The sequence below is a fragment of the Abramis brama genome (genome assembly GCF_963993115.1).
Source record: "Abramis brama genome assembly, chromosome: 8".
In the NCBI taxonomy this organism is placed as follows: Eukaryota; Metazoa; Chordata; class Actinopteri; order Cypriniformes; family Leuciscidae; genus Abramis; species Abramis brama.
Window position 1 is genome coordinate 3643699 of NC_139970.1, and position 20895 is coordinate 3664593.

At 40.7% G+C, this 20895-nt stretch overlaps 1 protein-coding gene across 5 annotated transcripts; it reads right to left on the minus strand.

Moving 5' to 3' along the window:
- Nucleotides 1-1325: 1325 nt before the first annotated feature.
- On the minus strand, nucleotides 1326-20718 carry LOC311088056 (uncharacterized protein). Of its 5 annotated transcripts, none has more exons than XM_084121702.1 (3): nucleotides 20596-20718; nucleotides 19825-19954; nucleotides 13756-15560 (listed from the first exon to the last, which is right to left on the minus strand). In XM_084121702.1, exons 2-3 carry the CDS (start codon nucleotides 19907-19909, stop codon nucleotides 14467-14469), a joined length of 1179 nt encoding a protein of 392 aa, XP_083977828.1. In that variant the 5' UTR covers nucleotides 19910-19954; nucleotides 20596-20718; the 3' UTR covers nucleotides 13756-14466. The 5 variants fall into 5 exon arrangements, with proteins under 5 accessions (XP_083977830.1, XP_083977831.1, XP_083977828.1 ...); XM_084121703.1 differs by having other exon boundaries at nucleotides 20664-20705; XM_084121704.1 differs by lacking the exons at nucleotides 13756-15560; nucleotides 20596-20718 and adding an exon at nucleotides 1326-4657 and having other exon boundaries at nucleotides 19825-20055.
- Between the last annotated feature and the right edge of the window lie 177 nt (nucleotides 20719-20895).

Sequence of the window (20895 nt, forward strand, 5' to 3'; positions counted from 1 at the left end):
TGTACCTGTTTGAGGTCGTTAGCTGCATAAAGACACTTGTCCACCCCATACAATCAGTAAGAATCCAACTACTAACATGGCCAAGACCAAAGAGCTGTCCAAAGACACTAGAGACAAAATTGTACACCTCCACAAGGCTGGAAAGGGCTACGGGGAAATTGCCAAGCAGCTTGGTGAAAAAAGGTCCACTGTTGAAGCAATCATTAGAAAATGGAAGAAGCTAAACATGACTGTCAATCTCCCTCGGACTGGGGCTCCATGCAAGATCTCACCTCGTGGGGTCTCAATGATCCTGAGAAAGGTGAGAAATCAGCCCAGAACTACACGGGAGGAGCTGGTCAATGACCTGAAAAGAGCTGGGACCACCGTTTCCAAGGTTACTGTTGGTAATACACTAAGACGTCATGGTTTGAAATCATGCATGGCACGGAAGGTTCCCCTGCTTAAACCAGCACATGTCAAGGCCCGTCTTAAGTTTGCCAATGACCATTTGGATGATCCAGAGGAGTCATGGGAGAAAGTCATGTGGTCAGATGAGACCAAAATAGAACTTTTTGGTCATAATTCCACTAAACGTGTTTGGAGGAAGAAGAATGATGAGTACCATCCCAAGAACACCATCCCTACTGTGAAGCATGGGGGTGGTAGCATCATGCTTTGGGGTGTTTTTCTGCACATGGGACAGGGCGACTGCACTGTATTAAGGAGAGGATGACCGGGGCCATGTATTGCGAGATTTTGGGGAACAACCTCCTTCCCTCAGTTAGAGCATTGAAGATGGGTCGAGGCTGGGTCTTCCAACATGACAATGACCCGAAGCACACAGCCAGGATAACCAAGGAGTGGCTCTGTAAGAAGCATATCAAGGTTCTGGCGTGGCCTAGCCAGTCTCCAGACCTAAACCCAATAGAGAATCTTTGGAGGGAGCTCAAACTCCGTGTTTCTCAGCGACAGCCCAGAAACCTGACTGATCTAGAGAAGATCTGTGTGGAGGAGTGGGCCAAAATCCCTCCTGCAGTGTGTGCAAACCTGGTGAAAAACTACAGGAAACGTTTGACCTCTGTAATTGCAAACAAAGGCTACTGTACCAAATATTAACATTGATTTTCTCAGGTGTTCAAATACTTATTTGCAGCTGTATCATACAAATAAATAGTTAAAAAATCATACATTGTGATTTCTGGATTTTTTTTTTTAGATTATGTCTCTCACAGTGGACATGCACCTACGATGACAATTTCAGACCCCTCCATGATTTCTAAGTGGGAGAACTTGCAAAATAGCAGGGTGTTCAAATACTTATTTTCCTCACTGTATATATATATATATATATATATATATGTGTGTATTTTGTAAATTATAAATCGCAATTTTAACCAGAAAAATCTAAAATGTATTCCCAAAATCGTGCAGCCCTATAGTTTCTCTTGACATCAGCATGTTCACAGCTGTTTTTTTTTTTTTTTTTTTTTTTTTTACAGGGACCAGATGCCACCGATGAGTCCTGCTGACTTCAACATTCACATGAGTCTCTGTACATGAACATGGTAAAGTGAAAAATCAAACACCTTGGAAATGACAGGTATGTACTATGTTTCAGGAATGGCACACAGGTGTGTGACTGTTCAAGTCTCTGTCTTTAGATCAGTGTGTTCAATAATGTGCTTTTTTTTGTCATTTGTTGTGTATCTTTGGATTATGTTGTGTTGTAAATAAATCCAAACAATCAAAAAGCCATTCTTTTTTAAATCTCTCCTCATTCTTTGTGCAAGGTTCCTCATAATGATAGGGCTTGAGAGCACCTGATAGGGCCATTATGGGAGGGTCTTTGTCTTTCTCAGGTGTGAAAGACATCAATATTCATGATGTTTCACACCTCCTCGCATAAAGCTTTCTTACACAAAACATGTCTTACAAATTATAAATCAATATATTGTTTTATCTGAATGAGCAGTCAGGGTGATTTTCACATAGTTTTGAAACAAATATTCTAGGCTATGTGATACAATTTTCAAAAGTCTTGTGAAGAAATAATCAGTATGGGTTTCATGACCTTATTTCAATCACAATTTATTTAATGTTTTTTCACAAACCACGCATACACGTCATTATCTCAAGACTACAAACTTTTACATACATATTATTGTAGCAGAGTTTGTGCTGAATACAGTGTAATCAGATTTTAGCCATGAAAATGTCACAAGTAACAGAAATAAGCACTAATGTCAGAGCATGTCAGAACACCTCTAGGGCCCAGAAAACACCTCAGACCCCAGAGGGTTAAAAGGTGATTGGTCAAGCAGAAGCCCACAAATTGCACTAATAAGGCAAGAATGGATAGACATAAGTCAGGATTTGGCCCAGAAGCTGATATCCAACTGTGGTGAGCAGGACAAGGCTGAGGGCCATGGGAGAACGGCGCGAGGCCGGTGGCGTGATTGCTAATGAGCGACACCTGTGAGACGCACTGGTCTCGTATCTCTCACGGAGGAGCAGAATCATAAAAGGAGGAGCGACGACAATGTTTTTGCTAATAAAGCCTTTAAGGGTTATGAAATGCTCATCATTGTTTTACAGTATACCATAGAAACATGTGAAACATATAATATACAAATACTGAAGCAGCAAATTTTGTGAAACAAAATTGTCACTGACAATATATTTGCCACAGCTGTACTGCACACAACTCATCAGGTACTGGTGGAATACAACAGACAATGAAGAGGATATTTAACTGGAAGTAACAGTTGTAATCTTGCAGAGAGTAAGTGCAAAGACGAGGACACATGAAGGATATGAACATCCAGATAAACAATACACTGAAAGTCTCAAATTGGTCCTGAAGAGTCTTTCTTATGTCTTACTTGTACAGTTTTACAGGGTAATACAATGGAGAGACCAGACGCTGACTGTGTGTCTGTGCTGGGTGAGTGTCCATGATGAAGGGATAAAGGGGAATAGGTAAGCTTGATTAGAACTCTACTAAGTGTGAGTGACATATAGCTGGGAGCATCAGGAGTGTAACCTTGACAAGTAGTGTTCTTGGACCCACGATGAGATACAGTAAAGTTGAATCACAAGAAAAACAATGCCCAACTGGGCCTGGAAGAGGGTTCAGCCATTTGGTGTCGTGAAGGTATTCTAGGTTGCAATGGTCCGTGATCACTAGGACCTCCAGCCAGTTTTGCCACACTTCTGGTGCCAGCTTGATAGCAAGGAGCTCAAAGTCACCAATGTCGTAGTTCTTCTAAGCTTTATGAAGTAGGCGCATGGATGGTACGTGGACAGATTCCTCTGCTGCTGAGACAACACTGCTCCAATGCCTGAGGTGGTGACATCCACTTCCACCACAAAGGGGAGGTAGGGGTTGGCATGTAGGTGGATTGCAGTGCCTTCCTGCTACATTTTTCGTACTACATAGAGAGGTAGCCGCATCCCTTCCCTGATTCGAGCAAACATTGTGTTTATCCCTTTGCTCTCTGGACGCATTTTGCAATGGGCAAACACTATCTGGAAGTAGTCCCAGTCAGGATCAGTGGTGGAGGCACTTGCAGCTCTAACAAACTTCCAGATGTCACCAGATGAGCCCCAACAGTGGCCATATTCAAGTCCAGATTGAAGACATTACCAATGCATTCTCGCACTAAAAATGAAGCAAAGAATGCCGTGTTCTTATTTCATTCAGTTACATTGTGGCAATTCACAGCAAGGCAGCATTTTTAACACGTGAACCGCTTTGTTCCTGTGCAAGTACTTGTGTGAGCCTTAAGATTTCCTTTTTGTGAAAAACTCTTGCCACACAGTTTACAGATGAAACGTTTCTCTCCAGTGTGAAGTCTCATGTGAGTGTTGAGGCTACTTTTATGACTGAAACTCCTTCCACAGTGATTACATATACAACTGTTCTCTCCTGAGTGAATCCTCATGTGGCAATTAAGGGTTACTTTACGTGTGAAACTCTTTCCACACTGATCACATGTGAACGTTTTTTTTCCAATTAACGGTTTCTCTCCACTGTGAATGATAATGTGATACCTAAGATTTACAACAGTTGTGAAGCGCTTTCCACATTGATCACATATGAAAAGCTTTTCTCCAGTGTGAATTCTCATGTGGGAATTAAGGGTGTTTTTATGTGCAAAACTCTGTCCACAATGAGAGCAAGTATAAGGCTTTTCTCCAGTGTGAATTCTCATGTGGGCTTTAAGGTTTTGTTTTTGAGTAAAACTCTTTCCACACTGTTGACAGGTGAAACGGCTCTCTCCAGTGTGAATTCTGATGTGGACATTAAGGTTTTGTTTTTGAGTGAAACTCTTTCCACACTGTTGGCAGGGAAAACTGTTCTCTCCAGTGTGAATTCTCATGTGGACTTTAAGGCTTTGTATTTGAGTAAAACTCTTTCCACACTGTTGGCAATTGAAAGGCTTCTCTCCAGTGTGAACTCTCATGTGGACTTCCAGGTTTCGTTTTTGACTGAAATTTTTTCCACACTGACAGCAAGTGAAATTAGGTTTGGTCTTTTGAGCTCTTTTTCGTGAGCAAGTCTTTTCCATCATTGTGGATTTCTTTCCAGTCATGAAATCATGATGTTTCTTATACTGATCTTTCTCTTCCATTCCATTCAGTTCTTGACCCTCCTCTTTCAGCGGCATCAAGTCTAAAGCAAAAACAGACAAATACAAGTTAACACGAGTTTAATGGCACAAAACAGCAGACAAAAATCAGTCTACTGAAAGAGTTGTCTGCAATCTTTCAGGACTTTCAAGCACTTTTTCCAGCATCAATTTTTAGTTTAAGGACACCATAAAATACATGTTACTATTGTTACGTCTTCCTCTTTTAGTCTAGGGGTAAATAGGGAACGACGAACAATAAATATGTGGAGAGACCTTGAGATCTTCAACACTCCAGCCCCAGAGTCAAAAACAACCAAACATTAGGGTTTCAAAGATGGCATGTCTGCCTTTTATTTTTACGTTAAGCAAGGGTTCAAAAGTAACCAAGAAAATATTAAATAAATCATTACAAATAAACCAAAAATACAAACAAAAACATTACCTCAGGAGGAGGACCCAAACAAAAGAAAACCAAAATACCTCTAAATTAAGGGGATAACATTTACTTACCTATACATAAAATAAAGAAAAATAAACAACATATATTTTCTCTCACTCCCTAACTATCCATTAAACAGGAGAAAAGATATAGGACACTATAGGAAAAGATATAAATCCTCAAGACACGCACCAATTAGTGCGTTGCCAGCACTTAGATCAATGCATGAGCACAGGTGGTAGTAATTTACCTATCAAGAAAGCAAAGACAGAGAAAGAGAAAGAAATATACACTCCAACAACACTCCTTGTATAAACAACAACAGATTAAATACATCCTTGGACGCAACACTGTACTATACATAAAAATGCAGATTAAGGACAGAAAATAAACTAAGAAACTTGGTTGTCAGCTGTCATAACCATATCATTGGCAAATAAGATAACTACACATCTAGTGCACATTTTGTATGCCTCCCTAATCAAACACTACAGATTCAACTCATTAGTAGAGACTTCTGAAGTGGGTGTACTATATCAACAAGGACTGGAATGTTAAATCAGCTGTCCTACTAATACAAAGTTTGCCAGGCCAAAACACAGCTGACAACCTCACAGCTAAATGAATTGATGCGGTGGAGACTTGGGGACTTACTGGGAAAGTGTCTGCATGTGTTTACGATAATGCATGAACATTGTGGCAGCAAACTCTCCCGGATGGGTGCAATGGGACTCAGTAGCCTGTTTTGCGCATACACTGCAGCTGGTGGTTAATGATAGTTTTAATGTGTTTGTGCATCAGGTTATTGTTACAGCTGGGCAGCTTGTCAGACACTTCAACCACAACAACCCTACATACAAGGTACTGGAGACAAAACAAAAACAAATGAAACTTACATAACACCAGCTCATTCAATCGTGCAAAACAAGTTGAAACTCAGAGTGTGATGTGTTTGGAAGACTTCTTCAACATAGGTGGGCTGTTCTGTCTAACCGAACGGTAACAAAGCTGCAAGTAACCAGAACCCTCGAGACCCGAGATGAATACTGGCAGAAAATTGCAGAGATTGCGGCATTGTTTGAAACCTTAAAATGTCCAACCACCATCATGTCAATAGAAAAAGAACGTGTCAGTTTCCACGCTGTCAAGCAAATGGGAACAGTGTTTGTGCTGCTTTGTGCGTTGTGTTTCTGTTTCCTCCATAGGTCACGTGACGTCTCGCCGACTGCTGATTGTGGGCGGGGCAACTGCTTTAAAGATGCCTTGGTTGACATCCGCTCTCTCTCTCACTCTCACTTTCGATCCGCTTCTGGTGGCAGACGGAGCGTAGCTCCGAGGTGTCCCGTGTGTTTGGCCCGTTATGCCTCTTTATGGAGTTTCCCCGTGTCGACTTGATGATCGTGTTTTTTTATAAGCACGTTCCTGGTGTGGAACTCATGTTTGTTAGATTTTAGTTTATAACTTTATTTAGAGCTGGTGGTAATTGGTGTTGGGTTTTCACGTTATTTAGTTTAGGTTTAGTTAGGGCAGCAGTCAGAGAACCCGGAAGACTCACGGAGAACATTGTCGTTGGTTTTCGAACGGGAGGTAGGCAAGTGATATTTCTCCGGTAGACATATGTGTGCAGGGTTTTCTTTCTGTTTGTTTTGTTACTTTCTTTTACCACCATGCTCTGTTTATGACTAATTACTCATCATTTAAATCATTTATAAATAAATAATTTATACACCGTCACTGAATCTCTGTGGTCTTTATATGTTATGATGTTCCATTTTAATTCATTTAATGGGCTCGTAACACCAACATTTACCCGATCACATTTAACCTCCTAAACATATACCTGATCAGAGCCGAGGTTGACAGCCAAAGAGTGACAGAGTTCAAGGCGAAGGTTCAGAAGTCCTTAAGTGACTGCATGCGGGTAGTTGTTTTTATTATTAGCCTTTTATTATTATTATTCCTTTGAATTGGTATAATCCCTAGCGTGTAACGTAATTGGGATCAATTGAGGGAACCCTACCATCTTCGAGTGTCTACAGAACGAACCAATGAACGTTGGCGTGTGTAAATCGCATCACGCGCCCCGCCCCGCAGCACGGGTATAAACAGGAAGCGGGCGCACGCACCTTTGTCTTTCACATCGAGCTTCCTGTTTGTTTTTGACTACCAAAACTGCGTTGAAGACTCTTCATCTCTCCACTAAAGTGTTGCCGTCACGGCGCGATCAGCGAGTGACTGCGAGCTTATAGCTCAAACAACTGCTGTTATTATAGCATTGAAATTTCTATTGTGTCGGTTCGGTGGGCGTTCCTGAGGGTAAAAAAAAAAAAAAAATTTTTTTCTTCACACAAGAGCAACAAAGGCATGACACTGCGTTTCTAGATGCGGTCATTCCCTAGCGCCAGCAGTCGGTCACAATAGCTGCCTCTCGTGTTTGGGCATTCAGCACGCTGATGCAGCCTTTGTGAATAGTTCATGTTCCCATAGTGGGAATATGATTATGGCAGTGTTAAGATCGAGACTTGCTTACCTCAAGGGAGGTGCAGTCCCCTCGCCTATGCCTTGATCTAGTGCCTTTTCGGACCTCAGAATAGACCTACTTTGGGCGCTTAGCCAGGGTGATCTGAGGATTACCGTGAGGGCTTCCCTGCCGAGACAATCTTCGTGGGTCCCTTACGTCTCACAAACGCTGCCGCCGTTGGAGCCTTCAAAGGAGCGTGCTGGTCCTTCGCATGGACGACCAGTCGTGTCCTTTGGAGCTCCACCTGACTACCACATGTCGGTTGCAGTATCGGAGAGGGAGCATCAATCCTCTGGAGATGAGGATTCGGCTGCGTTACCCCCTTCATGGAGTGTAGTGTTGCCTGAGTCTGATCCAGAATGGGCGGCTATGCTTTCCCGGGCCGCTGAGAAGGTCGGGCTCCCGAACCGTCTCGGTTGGACGATTGGTTTCTCGGGGCGGGCTGTGCTGGTTCTCAGCGCGCTGATCCGGTGCCATTCTTCCCGGAGGTGCATGAGGAGCTCACTAGGACATGGATGGCGCCGTCCTAGTGGCTCCTCCCTCCTCACCACCCTCAATGGCGGAGCAGCTAAGGGGTATGTGGATGCTTATGGTCGGACCCTTCGTTCCTGCGGGCAGGTGTACCCCTAGATCAAGTGTCCAGGCATTCTGTGGTCACCACCACCTCTGCCACCGGCTGGGGGGCCACATACAACGTGCATGCAGCTTCAGGTCTGTGGACGGAACCTCAACTGCATTGGCACATCAACTGCCTCGAGTTGTTAGAAGTACACCTTGCGCTGGGCCACTTCAAAACACCACTACTAGGCAAGCATGTACTGGTCCGTACGTACGCAATGGTCGCAGTGCTGTCCATCAACCGCCAGGGTACTCTACATTCCCGCCGCATGTCACAACTCGCCCGCCATCTCCTCTTTTGGAGTCAGAAGCCTATTCCACTTCATTTCGTGCCATTCATATTCTAGGCCTGCTCAACCGTGCAGCTGATGAGCTCTCACGGCAACAGGTGCTCCCAGGAAAATGGAGACTTCATCCCCAGGTGGTCAATCTGATTTGGAGGTGCTTCGGGACCGCACAGGTAGATCTGTTTGCCGCCCCGGACACGTCACACTGCCAGTTGTTTTACTTCCCTACCGAGGCTTGGACGTGGCCATGTAATTTTAGAAAATATTGAAAGATGACAGGCGCTTTTGGTGACGTATGATTACGCATAGGCTAATATGTGTGGTAAAAAAATAAACCAATAGCAATGGGAAACTCTTGTGTTGTCATCCAATGTGAAGCCTATGCTATAACGAATACGCCCATGTGTGGATTTGCATAATCTTGCGTATATTACATTGCATTTTTGTTTGCGCAACCATTTGCTTCCTGGAAATTTACGCACACACGCTCGTCGTGACGCACAGAAGTTGTCCTGACTCCTGCTACACCTGCTCTCTAGCGCTCGCTCCATTTATATTCGCCATTTCGACTGCTGCAATGGATTCACTTCGGGGACAGAAGTTATTTTCTCCTGCAGCTGCATTGTAAGAACTTCTGTGAAGCAGTGATGAAGACAATGTGGAATATTCAGAAGAGAGTGTTGTATCCAGCGTCGACTCTGAAGAAGAGGCTATGGTTTTGGAAGGTCTCGATCCAGTTTTAGATCGGTAAGTGTCTAAACATTTAGTGAGTTTTTGTTACATTGCTTTTTAGTTTTGATTTTCTGCACTATTGCGGCTTATAATATAAGTACTTTGAAGTACCGTGAAATGCCATTGTTATTCAAGTGCTGTATTAGAAGAAACCATGTACAACATTGAGCATATTATTTTATGTAGCTAAGTAGATAATAAATGCAATAATATGGGTCATTTTCTGTGTGTAAGATAATCAGTTGTGTTAGGTGTGTTCCTGATCATTTTTGTGTAATTCAACAGTGATGAAACTTCAGATGATGACTGGGCACCAGAGGCCTCTGGACAACAGGCAAAGCGTCCCTGCGTGGCTGCAACATCTTCAGCTGCCTCCAGAAGTTCAAGAGGACAGAAAGGAAGACAGAAACAGCCCAGCACTTTGTGGTAAGCAAATAATGTGATGAGCATATCTCTTGAGAAAAGAAAATGATATTGTAGAGCATCATTATTGTCTGATTGCAGTCTGCATTATTAGCTGGTGGTGTAAATGTTCAATAATAGTAGCAATAGAGTGGGTATGGAGGTAGATCGTTGTATGTGAATGATCAATTGATTTTGAAAATAAAATGTGTATATATATAAATTTCTTTTCCTGTTTGTTATTCAATAGTGATGGTAATTCAGATGATTCACCCAGCACTTCAGGGACAGGATGGTGCAGTAACATGGACAGCACAGAACCTACTGAAATCATCTTTAGGCCTCTTCACGCTGTTGGAGCAAAGCTTATAAAAACAGCTTTTTTTCTGCAGCTGTTCCAGCTGTTCTTTTCAAGTTCGTTGCTGCAGACACTGATGGCTAACTCCAATGCCTATGGATCAATGCGCCAGACGGTCAATGGCAAGCCATGGAAAGAAATAACCATGAAAGACATGATGTCATACCTGGCACTTGTTATTTACATGGGAATGGTGAAACATTGCCGGACTACTGGAGGAAGTCTGCGCTCTACAGTCTGCCCCTGCCATCTGTAATAATGTCAGGGAGGAAGTTTAGTCATGTTTCAACCTCTTCATCTGAGTAATCCTAAAGCTGATGTAGAGAACGAGAAGAAAAAGAGATCACCAGCCTATGATCGACTCTGCAAAATAAAGCCCATATATGATGTCATCAGGGAAGCAAGCAAGGCATATTTCCATCCCAATCAGCACATTTCTGTTGACGAAAGGATGGTGGCATCCAAAGCCAGATCTGGACTCAAACAGTACATGAAAAGTAAACCCACCAGGTGGGGATATAAACTACTTGTACTGGCTGATTCACTTGTCGGCTATACTTGGGACTTCTCTGTGTATGAGGGCAAGTCTGCAGCTAATAAAGTCACAGAGAATGGAATGAGTTATGATGCAGTCATGGAACTGGTAAATGAGAAAGTGTTGGGAATTGGTTACAAGTTATTTGTTGACAACTTTTATACCAGTCCAACCCTCTTCAAAGATCTCCTGAGCAAAATGATTTATGCTTGTGGTACCATCAGACCTAACAGAAAAGGCTTTCCCAAAACAACCTTGAACAAGATGCCCAAGAAAGCACCTCGTGGCACCATACGCTGGATAAGGGATGACAGTCTGTTGTTTGTGGAGTGGAAGGACACAAGGGAAGTGTTGGTAGCCTCCGCCTTCCACAAAGCCTTCACTGGTGACACTGTGAAAAGAAGGGTCAAAGGGATTGACGGTTCCTGGACACTCATGGATGTCTCCATTCCAGCCGCTGTGAAGGACTACAATAGGTTAGTATTATATTATATTTTATTTTATGATGTTATAATTGTTTGGTTTACTAAATGTCCCAATTTTTACATATTTTTCCAGGTACATGGGGGGAGTGGGGAGTGGGGGATCATAACTCTGATGCGCTTATTGGATACTACAGCGTCCTTCACAAGACCAAAAAGTGGTATTGGACATTCTTTTATCACTTTGTGTCCATCGCAGTGGTAAATGCTTTCCTTCTGCACCAGGATTTGGCAATGACTAAAAACCAGAAGCCAATGTCTCAGAAAGCATTCCGGGAGACACTGATTTTGGAGCTGGTAGGACTTACCACCAAAAGCAAGGTGCCTGACACTCCTCTTCGTCCTTCTTGAGGGTGTCACAGTCCTGTGCACATCACCAACGACAGCACTGCAGGTAGACGCATATGTATGTACAGTACTGTGCAAAAGTCTTAGGCATGTTAATTTCGCCGAAAGGTGAGGAGTTTTCATGCCTGGGTACTGCTTTATGGAGTATCATACACAGAACAACCTCCTAGTGTGACTTCATATTTAGTCCAAAGCAGAATAACTAATTTGCAATAGGGATTGTGAGAGTATATGTACCAGGTGGACGAGTGGGCTACTTGACAAACCATCCTTACCTGTGGTAAAACTCTTCTCTATGTGTGCTGGACACTTCATCTTTCACTCTGCTAGTATGAATGCCAACCTCCTAGTGTGACTTCATATTTAGTCCAATGCAGAATAACTATTTTGCAATAGGGATTGTATATGTACCGGGTGAACGAGCTACCGGCTAATTGACAAACCATCAACAGAACAGCACTGCCAAACTGTGCAATACTTTGTAAATAGTAAATTTGTTTGTATTTTTTGGGGGGGAACTTTTTGAGAAATGTTTCTCACTATGTTGATTGCTAATAACTAAGAAACAGTGTTGTTTGTAGCTATATACAAATATATAAATAACGTTTTATTTGCTAAATAATGTGTCATATTCTTAATAGTCTTTTGTCTTTTAATACCATACTTTCAAGTTGTGTCATAAGCTTTCTCTAGATCAAAGAAAACAGCAATCACGTTCCTTCCTTTTAAATGCATCCCGTATGTAATTCTCAAGGCTAATAAGGTGATCCATGGTGCTCTTTCCTCTCCTAAAACCACATTGAGCATCACTTATAAGATAATTTGACTCCAGCATAGAAGTTGTTCGTTGACCATCTTTTCCATAATTTTACATAAACAACTTGTTAAAGCTATTGGACGATAATTGGATGGATTGCCGAGATCCTTTCCTGCTTTTGGGATAGGGATTATCACTGCTTCTTTCCAGGATGATGGAATCATTCCTGATATTCAGATGGAATTAAAAATTATCAAAAGCAAGCACAGATACTCAAGGTAAATTCTTTAAAAATTGATAGTTAAAGTTATCTGGACCAACAGCTGTATGTGATCTGTTTATGGCCCTTAGCAGTTCTTCCATGGTGAAAAGTTGGTTATATGACTCCAAATGATCCGATAAAAAGTTTTTTTTTTAAAAATGTTTTCTTCTGCAGCCCTGAATTGCTTTAAAGGCTTTAGAGTTTTTACCAAAAGTTTCTGCAAGGATATTAACAATTTCTTGTTTTGTGGTTATAATTTCATCCTGAAGTTTGATGTGTTGAATTTGAGGTCCACAATTCTTCCCCATCATTCCCTGAATCCGATTCCAGACTTTTTTTACTTTTTCTAATTTGATGAGGTTTACTGTTGTTGGACTTAGGAAAAATTTTTGCTTTTCACTATTTTTTTTTTTTTTTTTGCAGTTTTCATTAAACCATGGCAATCGTTTAACAGTAACAGTGTGTAAACACACAAACAACACCAAATAATGAACTGAAAGAACTTAAATACATAAGATAACGAACAAAATACAAACAGGTGGGAACTAATTAACGAGTAACCAAGGTGACAAACTAGTTAGACGGTGGGCCGAACGCTGCTATCTGCTTTAGTTTTTTAAATGATAGATCCTCGAGGATAGAGTAGCTGCTTTTTTCACATAAACTAAATAATTTTTTTCTAAACACGTATCTGTTTGTTGGCAGTGTCAAGTCGATCAAATTGAAAACTAAATTTACGTTTAATAAACGGATTAGGCAAACGCGAGGGAGTACTATACATCTAACCAACCAAAAAACGAATTCTATTGTCACGTGACTAACGTCTGCCAATAATATTCGTTCAAAATATAGTGCCATTACCATGACTGTAGCGTAGCACATGCGTTCTCTAGCTAGCTAGCCACATCCATGAGCACATGCCATAAAAGCGGGAGCACTTTCTATGGTGTAAAATCTTGGGGAAATCACCATAAAATCTTTTCCAAAATCTCCACCATTTCAATGTAGGAACTCCAAAACTGGTATGTCTTGCTTTCTTGTTGTTTGTTGAATTTGTCATAGCCTTCAAGGATTGTGTTGAACACCTGTGATTCAATAATTACTTGACATATTTCTTCAGGAAAGGCACTTTGGAGGTCAGCAGCAACTTTTAAAGCAGCTTCACGGCAGTCTTGAGAAAGGGTTTCAAGGTAGGCTTGCCAGCATAACCTGTGTAGTGCCTCACACATCAGCATGTGGCTTCGGATGCTTCTGTTATATTGGTGACCTGTTATAACTCCCCCAACAGACCCAGCAGTAATAACATCAGCTTCAATCAGAATGTCTTGTAAGTCAGCATCTCCAAATCGATTGCCAATACAGGACAGGAAAGCCATACATGTGTGAAACTCCCCCATTCTAATTGTAAGTCTTTCCTTGTATGTTTCACTCTTCCACCGTATCTCCTGAGCTTTGGCATAGATGGCTTGGTCAAAGACTAGAACTATCTCCTGAAGTTGGAGTCTGTCTGCAATTTCTGTTGATCTTTTAAGGATGGTTTTTATAGTTCCCAATTCTGTAGGACTTGCATCAATCACTGGAAGGTACCCAATGTTGGTTGGTGGTGGAATTGGATCTCCACGGATCGCTGTGTTAAAACCAGTCCAGGAAGGAAGGACTTTGCCATGGACTGCAGTCTTCATCAGGAAGTAGGCACCATCTAATTTTTGTGCTGATTTCCTGGTAAGGATGTGGGTGTCTCGATTTAGTTCCACTTCTTTTCCAAAATGTTCTAGGCCTGTTCTCTTCCCTCTGATGTACGTCTCAAGGTTAGTAGGGAGCGGATCAAGAGACCTCTTTCTTGTTTTCTGTAAACACTGATGGTCAGGGGTAGGTTCATTACATGGAATAATTTTTTTAAATTATTATGCCATTTGTATTGCGTGTAGTCCCCTTACCAGACAACGTTTCCTCTCCAAAATCATTATTGTCCCAAACTAGAGTTGCTTGCAACTGTACTTGCATGTTTTGGGGGATGTAAGTGTCACCTCGTAGTATTTGTAACTGTGCTAAAGCTGTGCCATGTTCAAGTACCTGTGAGTTAGAGGAACAGCACCCAAGACCATTCAATTAGCCTATCAGCTGAGCTGATCCTGTCATGTGTCTGACAGCCATGGCTAATGCACAATGTTTGGGCATAAGTAATCTCCCTTTCATTGTTAGCTTAATAACATCCTGGCCAATTGACACAATCTTCTCAGCCTCCTCTTCACTGACATTCACTCTTTCATTGTCAGTAGAGGGATCTGTTGTCATGGCTGTAGTCCATGCAATGAAATTGAATAGCTTATCTGGGACCAGATTTGATGCAGCTGACTTCGTAAGTTGCTGTGCTGTTGGTGGCCATGTGAGTTTGGGTGTTGCCTTACACTTTTCAACTATGGCATCTTTCAGTGTCATGGCTGCATGGAACAAGAGGCGGGTCTCATCTGTGTAATCTGTTTCAATTTTTCTTGTGTTGTCTTCATCTGATGATGAGGATGAAGATGCTGATGACAAAGATGATCCAGCTGTGGCAACTTCATCTTGGACCATTTCGTGTGGTGTCAAATCCTCAACATAGACAAAGTCATGCCTTGATAGTTTTTGAAACTTTAGAAAAGGATATGACTTTTTTAGTCTCACTTTTAAGGAACCAGATTTGTAAGAGGAGATGTCAATTCCTTCTGTTTCATGGACACATTTCTTGAACAGTGCATTCAACTTTGATAGCTTAAGCACCTTCTGCTTTCTTAGCAAACTTTCCTCCACCACTGTTGTACAGAAATACCTGTATCCAGTCTGAAACTGGCTGTTTCCTGTGCAGTCATGTTCATCTGTTTTGTACAGAAATACAGTGTAGTTTCTGTAGCATCTGAAATGATACATTGCTTCTGAGGCAACAAGGTCCATTCCACGTATTTGTAGTAGCAGATTTTCATCCCTGCGTGAATCCGCTGCAAGAAGCAGCTTACCAGCTGTCAGTGTTTCACATTTTCGAAGATTCTCCTTTACCCTCTTTCGGTTATATTTTTGGGTTAAATATTTATCTCTTCTGCATATTATGCACTGCCTTGGAAGGAGATGTGGTGCTCTTTTTAGATGACCCGGAACCTCTGTTGTGGTTGAGCGGAGAACTTCTGTTGGCGTATTATCATTTGTATTTGTGGTGTAGGCTTCTTCATCTAATATATTGTAATGGAAAAGATAAGGGAAAAACAGAAAAATGTGTTGACTGCATGGATTGTAGTAGTAATGCTTCCAACTTTATAGTTTGTCTTTAACTAAGGAGGACAAAAAGTAAAAAAATGCCCCAATTTTGAAAAACAAACTTGTATGTATATATATATATATATATATATATATATATATATATATATATATATATGCACTTCTGGAATGTTGTATAACAGGAATTGAGAGTGGACATGATAACACTTGAGATTCAAATTCTTTAAATTGTCAAATAAAACAAACGACATATAATTGTTTGTTTACTGTAATAAAGCTTTTTTTCCTTTTGTTTAGTTTATTAATTACTCATGACAAAAATGTGCTAAAAATGTCAACCTTATTTTCAGTTTCAGCAACTACAAGCTGATACCAAGTTGGATAACCACTTCTTCAAGTTTTGCTGAACCCTAATGGTATGCTTTTCTTATTCATATTGACACAAGGTGTGATTACTGTATGCATTTTAATCTGGGCTCATCTAGTTACGATTTTTTTTTTTTTTTTTTTTTTTAGTAAGTGCCTCATAAATGTAAATCCTCATTTATTAGACTGTGAACCAATAATTTTACTACACTGTTTACAACTCTGCTAATCTGTTTCCCCAGGTAATCCCAGATCCTCAGCCCTGCTGTGAGACATCTTCCCAACCTGATCTGACGAAGCCCTGACGCATCTATTCTGCTGAAACAATGAAAATGCCCTTTGTTTTTCATGGGTCATCATAAAACCCTTTTAATGTTTTGCTCATCTGATTGGTGGAGCACATTTTCAGTCGCTATATGTTGAAAAATGTGTCCACTAGATGTCGCTGTCTATAGTAGCCTTTTATTAGTTTACCTTTACTAAAATGCCAATTAAGACACAGGGCTATGTCTGGCTAGCCTGACTACGTCAGACTTCGTACTTCCGCTCAATTTCAGTTCGCTTCTGTACTCAGTCTGAGATAGCGACCGTTTTCCTCCGGCCTCAAAACAGCCGGCCAATCAACGAACAGAGGGCGGGCTGAGAGCCGTGACGTAGACGCTGATTGTACCGTGGATACGTAGATTTACTTCACATAATCTGCAAAAGTTGTTCACAGCCATGTTCACTCCGGTATTTCGCTCGATGGTTTTGTTTTCGCATCATACATGTGTTTACAGTGGAAGTTAGATGCGGCTGAGCCAGCGCATAACACACGCCATAGCCAAACGTTATGCGATTGGCTTACGGGTAACCAATGATTTTAAACTTCAGACAAGCGCCCCCCCGTGAGAAAGAAAACGCTTTTCAATTATGCCATGCCAGACTCTGTCTACGAAGCAAAGTGAAGTAGCAGAGTTTGGTATTACCAGGCTAATGTCTGGCCTTTCTCTTAAAGGTCCCATGACATGCTACTTTTTGTAGGCTTTAATATAGGCCTTAGTGGTCCCTAGTACTGTATCTGAAATCCCTTTCCAAAAATTCAGCCTCGGTGCAGAATTATAGCCACTACAAGCCAGTCCCAGAATGAGCTTCCTTCAGACGGGCCGTTTCGGTGTCTGTAGCTTTAAATACTAATGAGGAGGAGAAAGGCGGCGCAAGGTGGAGGGTGGGTGTGGCCTTGACCATCTTGCACAACGGTACCATGCATGTTTGTTTATGTTGGATATATTGCAATGGCACGAAGACACGCAGTCGTTCAAGCATTTCAGTTTGACCCAGAATCTGATCCGGATGGAGAAGCAACGGATGAAGATGTTGCAAATCAGCGGCTCCAGCAGGACGTTTCCGAATGGTTAGTTTAAAATATTATGTCTGGATACGGTACTTTTTTCGGATGGTTTACAGTTATTATCATGTAGCTAACGCGAACCTACTGTTGCCTTTTCATGAGAGATCTGTAACGTCTGTAATTTATCTTATTACAATTACATCAAGCTCTGCGATCTTGAAATGCGGATATCGCGCACGCCATATAACCAACAGGAAAACGGTTATCCAAATAACAAAGAAGTGTACAACACTCGCGTTACAGTGTGTGTAACTTGATGCTGTCTACCTTTACATTAGCGCAAGTAACTGCATAGCTAATGTGACAGCCACATTCTACGTGTAACAAGCTAGGTAACCATAAACAGAAAAGCAACACACTTATATATCATTTGTTGACTTACTTGTCCGACGTTCAGCAAGCCCAGCTCTGTATTGACCATTCGATGTTCATTTGTACATCCAATTATTGAGCAATTATTATGCTTCGCTCGCTCAAAAGCCATGATATCTCTCGTGGACAAACTAAAATCGCGCGCGCGTTCTACTTCCTAGCGCATTTTCTCATGGGCGAGAAATATTCTCTGGGCGGGCAAAGCAGAGAAAGGGGAGGAAACATTTCTCCTTATAACGTCATAAGGAGGAGATTCAAGATCAGCGCGTATGAGCTTCCATTTTCTCAAAGGCAGAGAAAAATAGCAAAAGCTCGATTTACACCGATTAAAATTTCTAGAAACTTGGGGACCATATACAGGCTAGGGGAACTCATATTAATGTTAAAAAACCTCAGAAAGTGGAAATTTCATGTCATGGGACCTTTAATACATCCATGGTCTGGCCTGGCAGGGTTTATTTTTTGTGTGCATATATATATTACTGCCATATATTACTACTACTAAAGCCTGCTTGACCAAATAGTTGAATTATTTAGTTATAAAGGTAGTCATGCTAAGATAATACATATTCAACTTTTATAAGAATAAATATATAATAATTAACTTAATAAGTTATTACATTATATAATTATATCTGTAAGATTTTTCACTATTTCTGAGATGTAAATATATATAATTTATGTTTGGAGTTAAAAAGGATTCTAAGCATTTACACCATGATTTATCCAAACGTATGAGGTCAAACAACTACACTTAACCACTATAAAGCTGCTTTACAAACCTTCGACTTCCTGTACTGTCTTTTCTTTCGTCTTGCTGGCTCTCTCAATATTTCTTTTGTTAGCATACAGCATGTAGCATTCTCTATGGTAGCCAACATGAATTGGCACATCTGGAATGTGGCCTTCTGTGATTTAATATTTTTCCACAGCTTTTTGGGCAATTTGGATTTCTTTTGTATTTAAATTCACCCACTCTAAAGAACATTGTACAAACTTGATCCAACTTGTTACTGAAAAGGGTATGATGTTTGTTGATGTACAGCTAGTAACATGCACACAACACTCCGTATCCAAGATAAAGTGTCATAAATCTAGGCCTACAATATAACATTAATGACGTTAAAAACTGCAATGCGATTGGTTCAGCTACTAGAGCTGTCCTGCGATTTGCCTAAGAAGATTGACAATCAAAACATATGTTTGTGAAAATATATGATCAAACCAGAATTGCCAACAAATTTTATTTGACTACAAACAATTACTTAATATCGTACATAAAAGAAGCGTATACTCTATCGATGGAGATCGATCAACAACACGAAAAAGTGGCAGGAAACGGAGAACAAAGGAAAACCAACTAGATAACGAAGGCAGTGTCTACCAGATACATTTGGAAACGGCATTTTCATTTAAAAATGCTCTCCGTCCACACTAGCATTTTCCGACGTTTCAGTGTGGATGAGAAACTTTTGGAAAACGCTAAATTCAACTTACTGCGCATGCGTAAAACCTCACTGAGTTGATGCAGACGGAAAAATAAATAATAAAGTTATCATGCGATTCTTCTGACAGGACCATTTTATTCAGCAAAATATCTCAGCATTCACTGATGATTCCAGGTCGGTCACCATTTGTTTGGGCTAAAACGAGAATGCTCTCATGTATTGCCGCAGGACAGCAAATGCGAGTGAATTGTCTGTCATCTTGGCAGGACTGTGATATGAAGAGTGTTCAAAGTAACATATTTTAGCAACAGTGTGAAAGTGAATAGCACAAACAGGTCCAATACCAGTATACACGTGAATATCTTACGTCATCATTTTTAAATACCTCCGTTTTGACAGAATACACTACAAAGTACAAAACGGCTTTTTTAAATGTATCCACTTTGAAGAGCGTTTTCAAAAAGCTTTGTTTTTATTAATAAAAAACGCTGTCTCAGTGTGGACGAACGGCCAAAACAGAGAGAAAAAGATGCGTTTTCAAATGTAAACGTATGCACAAGGCCTTAATTAGGACACTCATATGACACTCTTAAAAAACATAATTTCTGTAGTTTATTTTAATAAGGATCGAATGAAACTAACCTGTTTGTTCCTCGGTATCTTCATGTTTCACGCTGAACACTTCTTCAATCTTTATGTCTTCACTCTCCTGTTTAATAAACGCCATCTTTATAATAGTGTCACGATCTCGGATGTTTCTCCAGGAGTTTTCCTGTGTGTTTGGATAATTTGTCATGTTTAAGATGAGAATAATTAACAGAAAGAAAAATAAATCCACAGTAAATCTCTGAGTGCGTCTCAATCAGCTCTAGTTCAGTAGTTCAGCGCACTGGTGAGGGAGTCAGTCAGACTGAGAGTTAATAAACTGACTAGACAAAAATCACTCAAAACAAGCACTACAAATAAATAATAGGTTAAAATAACAGATTATACAGACACTTAATATAATGATTTGTAGATTTTACATATCACGTCATCATGAAAACATTTACGATTTGTTCATAAAAGATGTGATTATTAATCATAATATTTGTGTTTTCGTTGTATTTTTACACTGTTTTGAGCGGCAGGATTCGTCAGCGCGCGGTGATTCAAGCGCTTTGAATCAGTGAGTCATTTGGCAAAGCATTAGATTCAATTGACTCGGAGTTTCGAAAAGCTCCGTTTCTCCATCACCACTTTCCAAAACCCGAATTCGTGTTTACGATAAACTGATACACGATATAGTGCGCGAAATGAGACGCACCTTTTCTGTTACTCACATGTAAATACGCTTTACTCACACAAAAAACGCAATATTGTTACATTAAGCATATTACAAAGATATGTTCAATATAATACATGGTCACATACCTCTTGTAAAAACGATCAAATCGACGATTATCGCTTTAAAAACTTTAAATGCAAAACAAAACACAAACCTTTCTTCAGTCTAATCATAACAGTTGTTGCAGGAGCACGGCGCAGCTTTATGATGTCATATATTCAGACCAAAATAAAAGTCCTGTTCAATCTGCTGTCCAAAATCCAGAGTCCATAGAAAGTTCTCTTCTCTCCGGTATCTTCTCTCCAGTATCAAGTTCTCTTTCGCTGTAGAACGAACAACACACATGTATGCCAAAATGAACGCGCTGCCTGTGAATGTCCTGACTG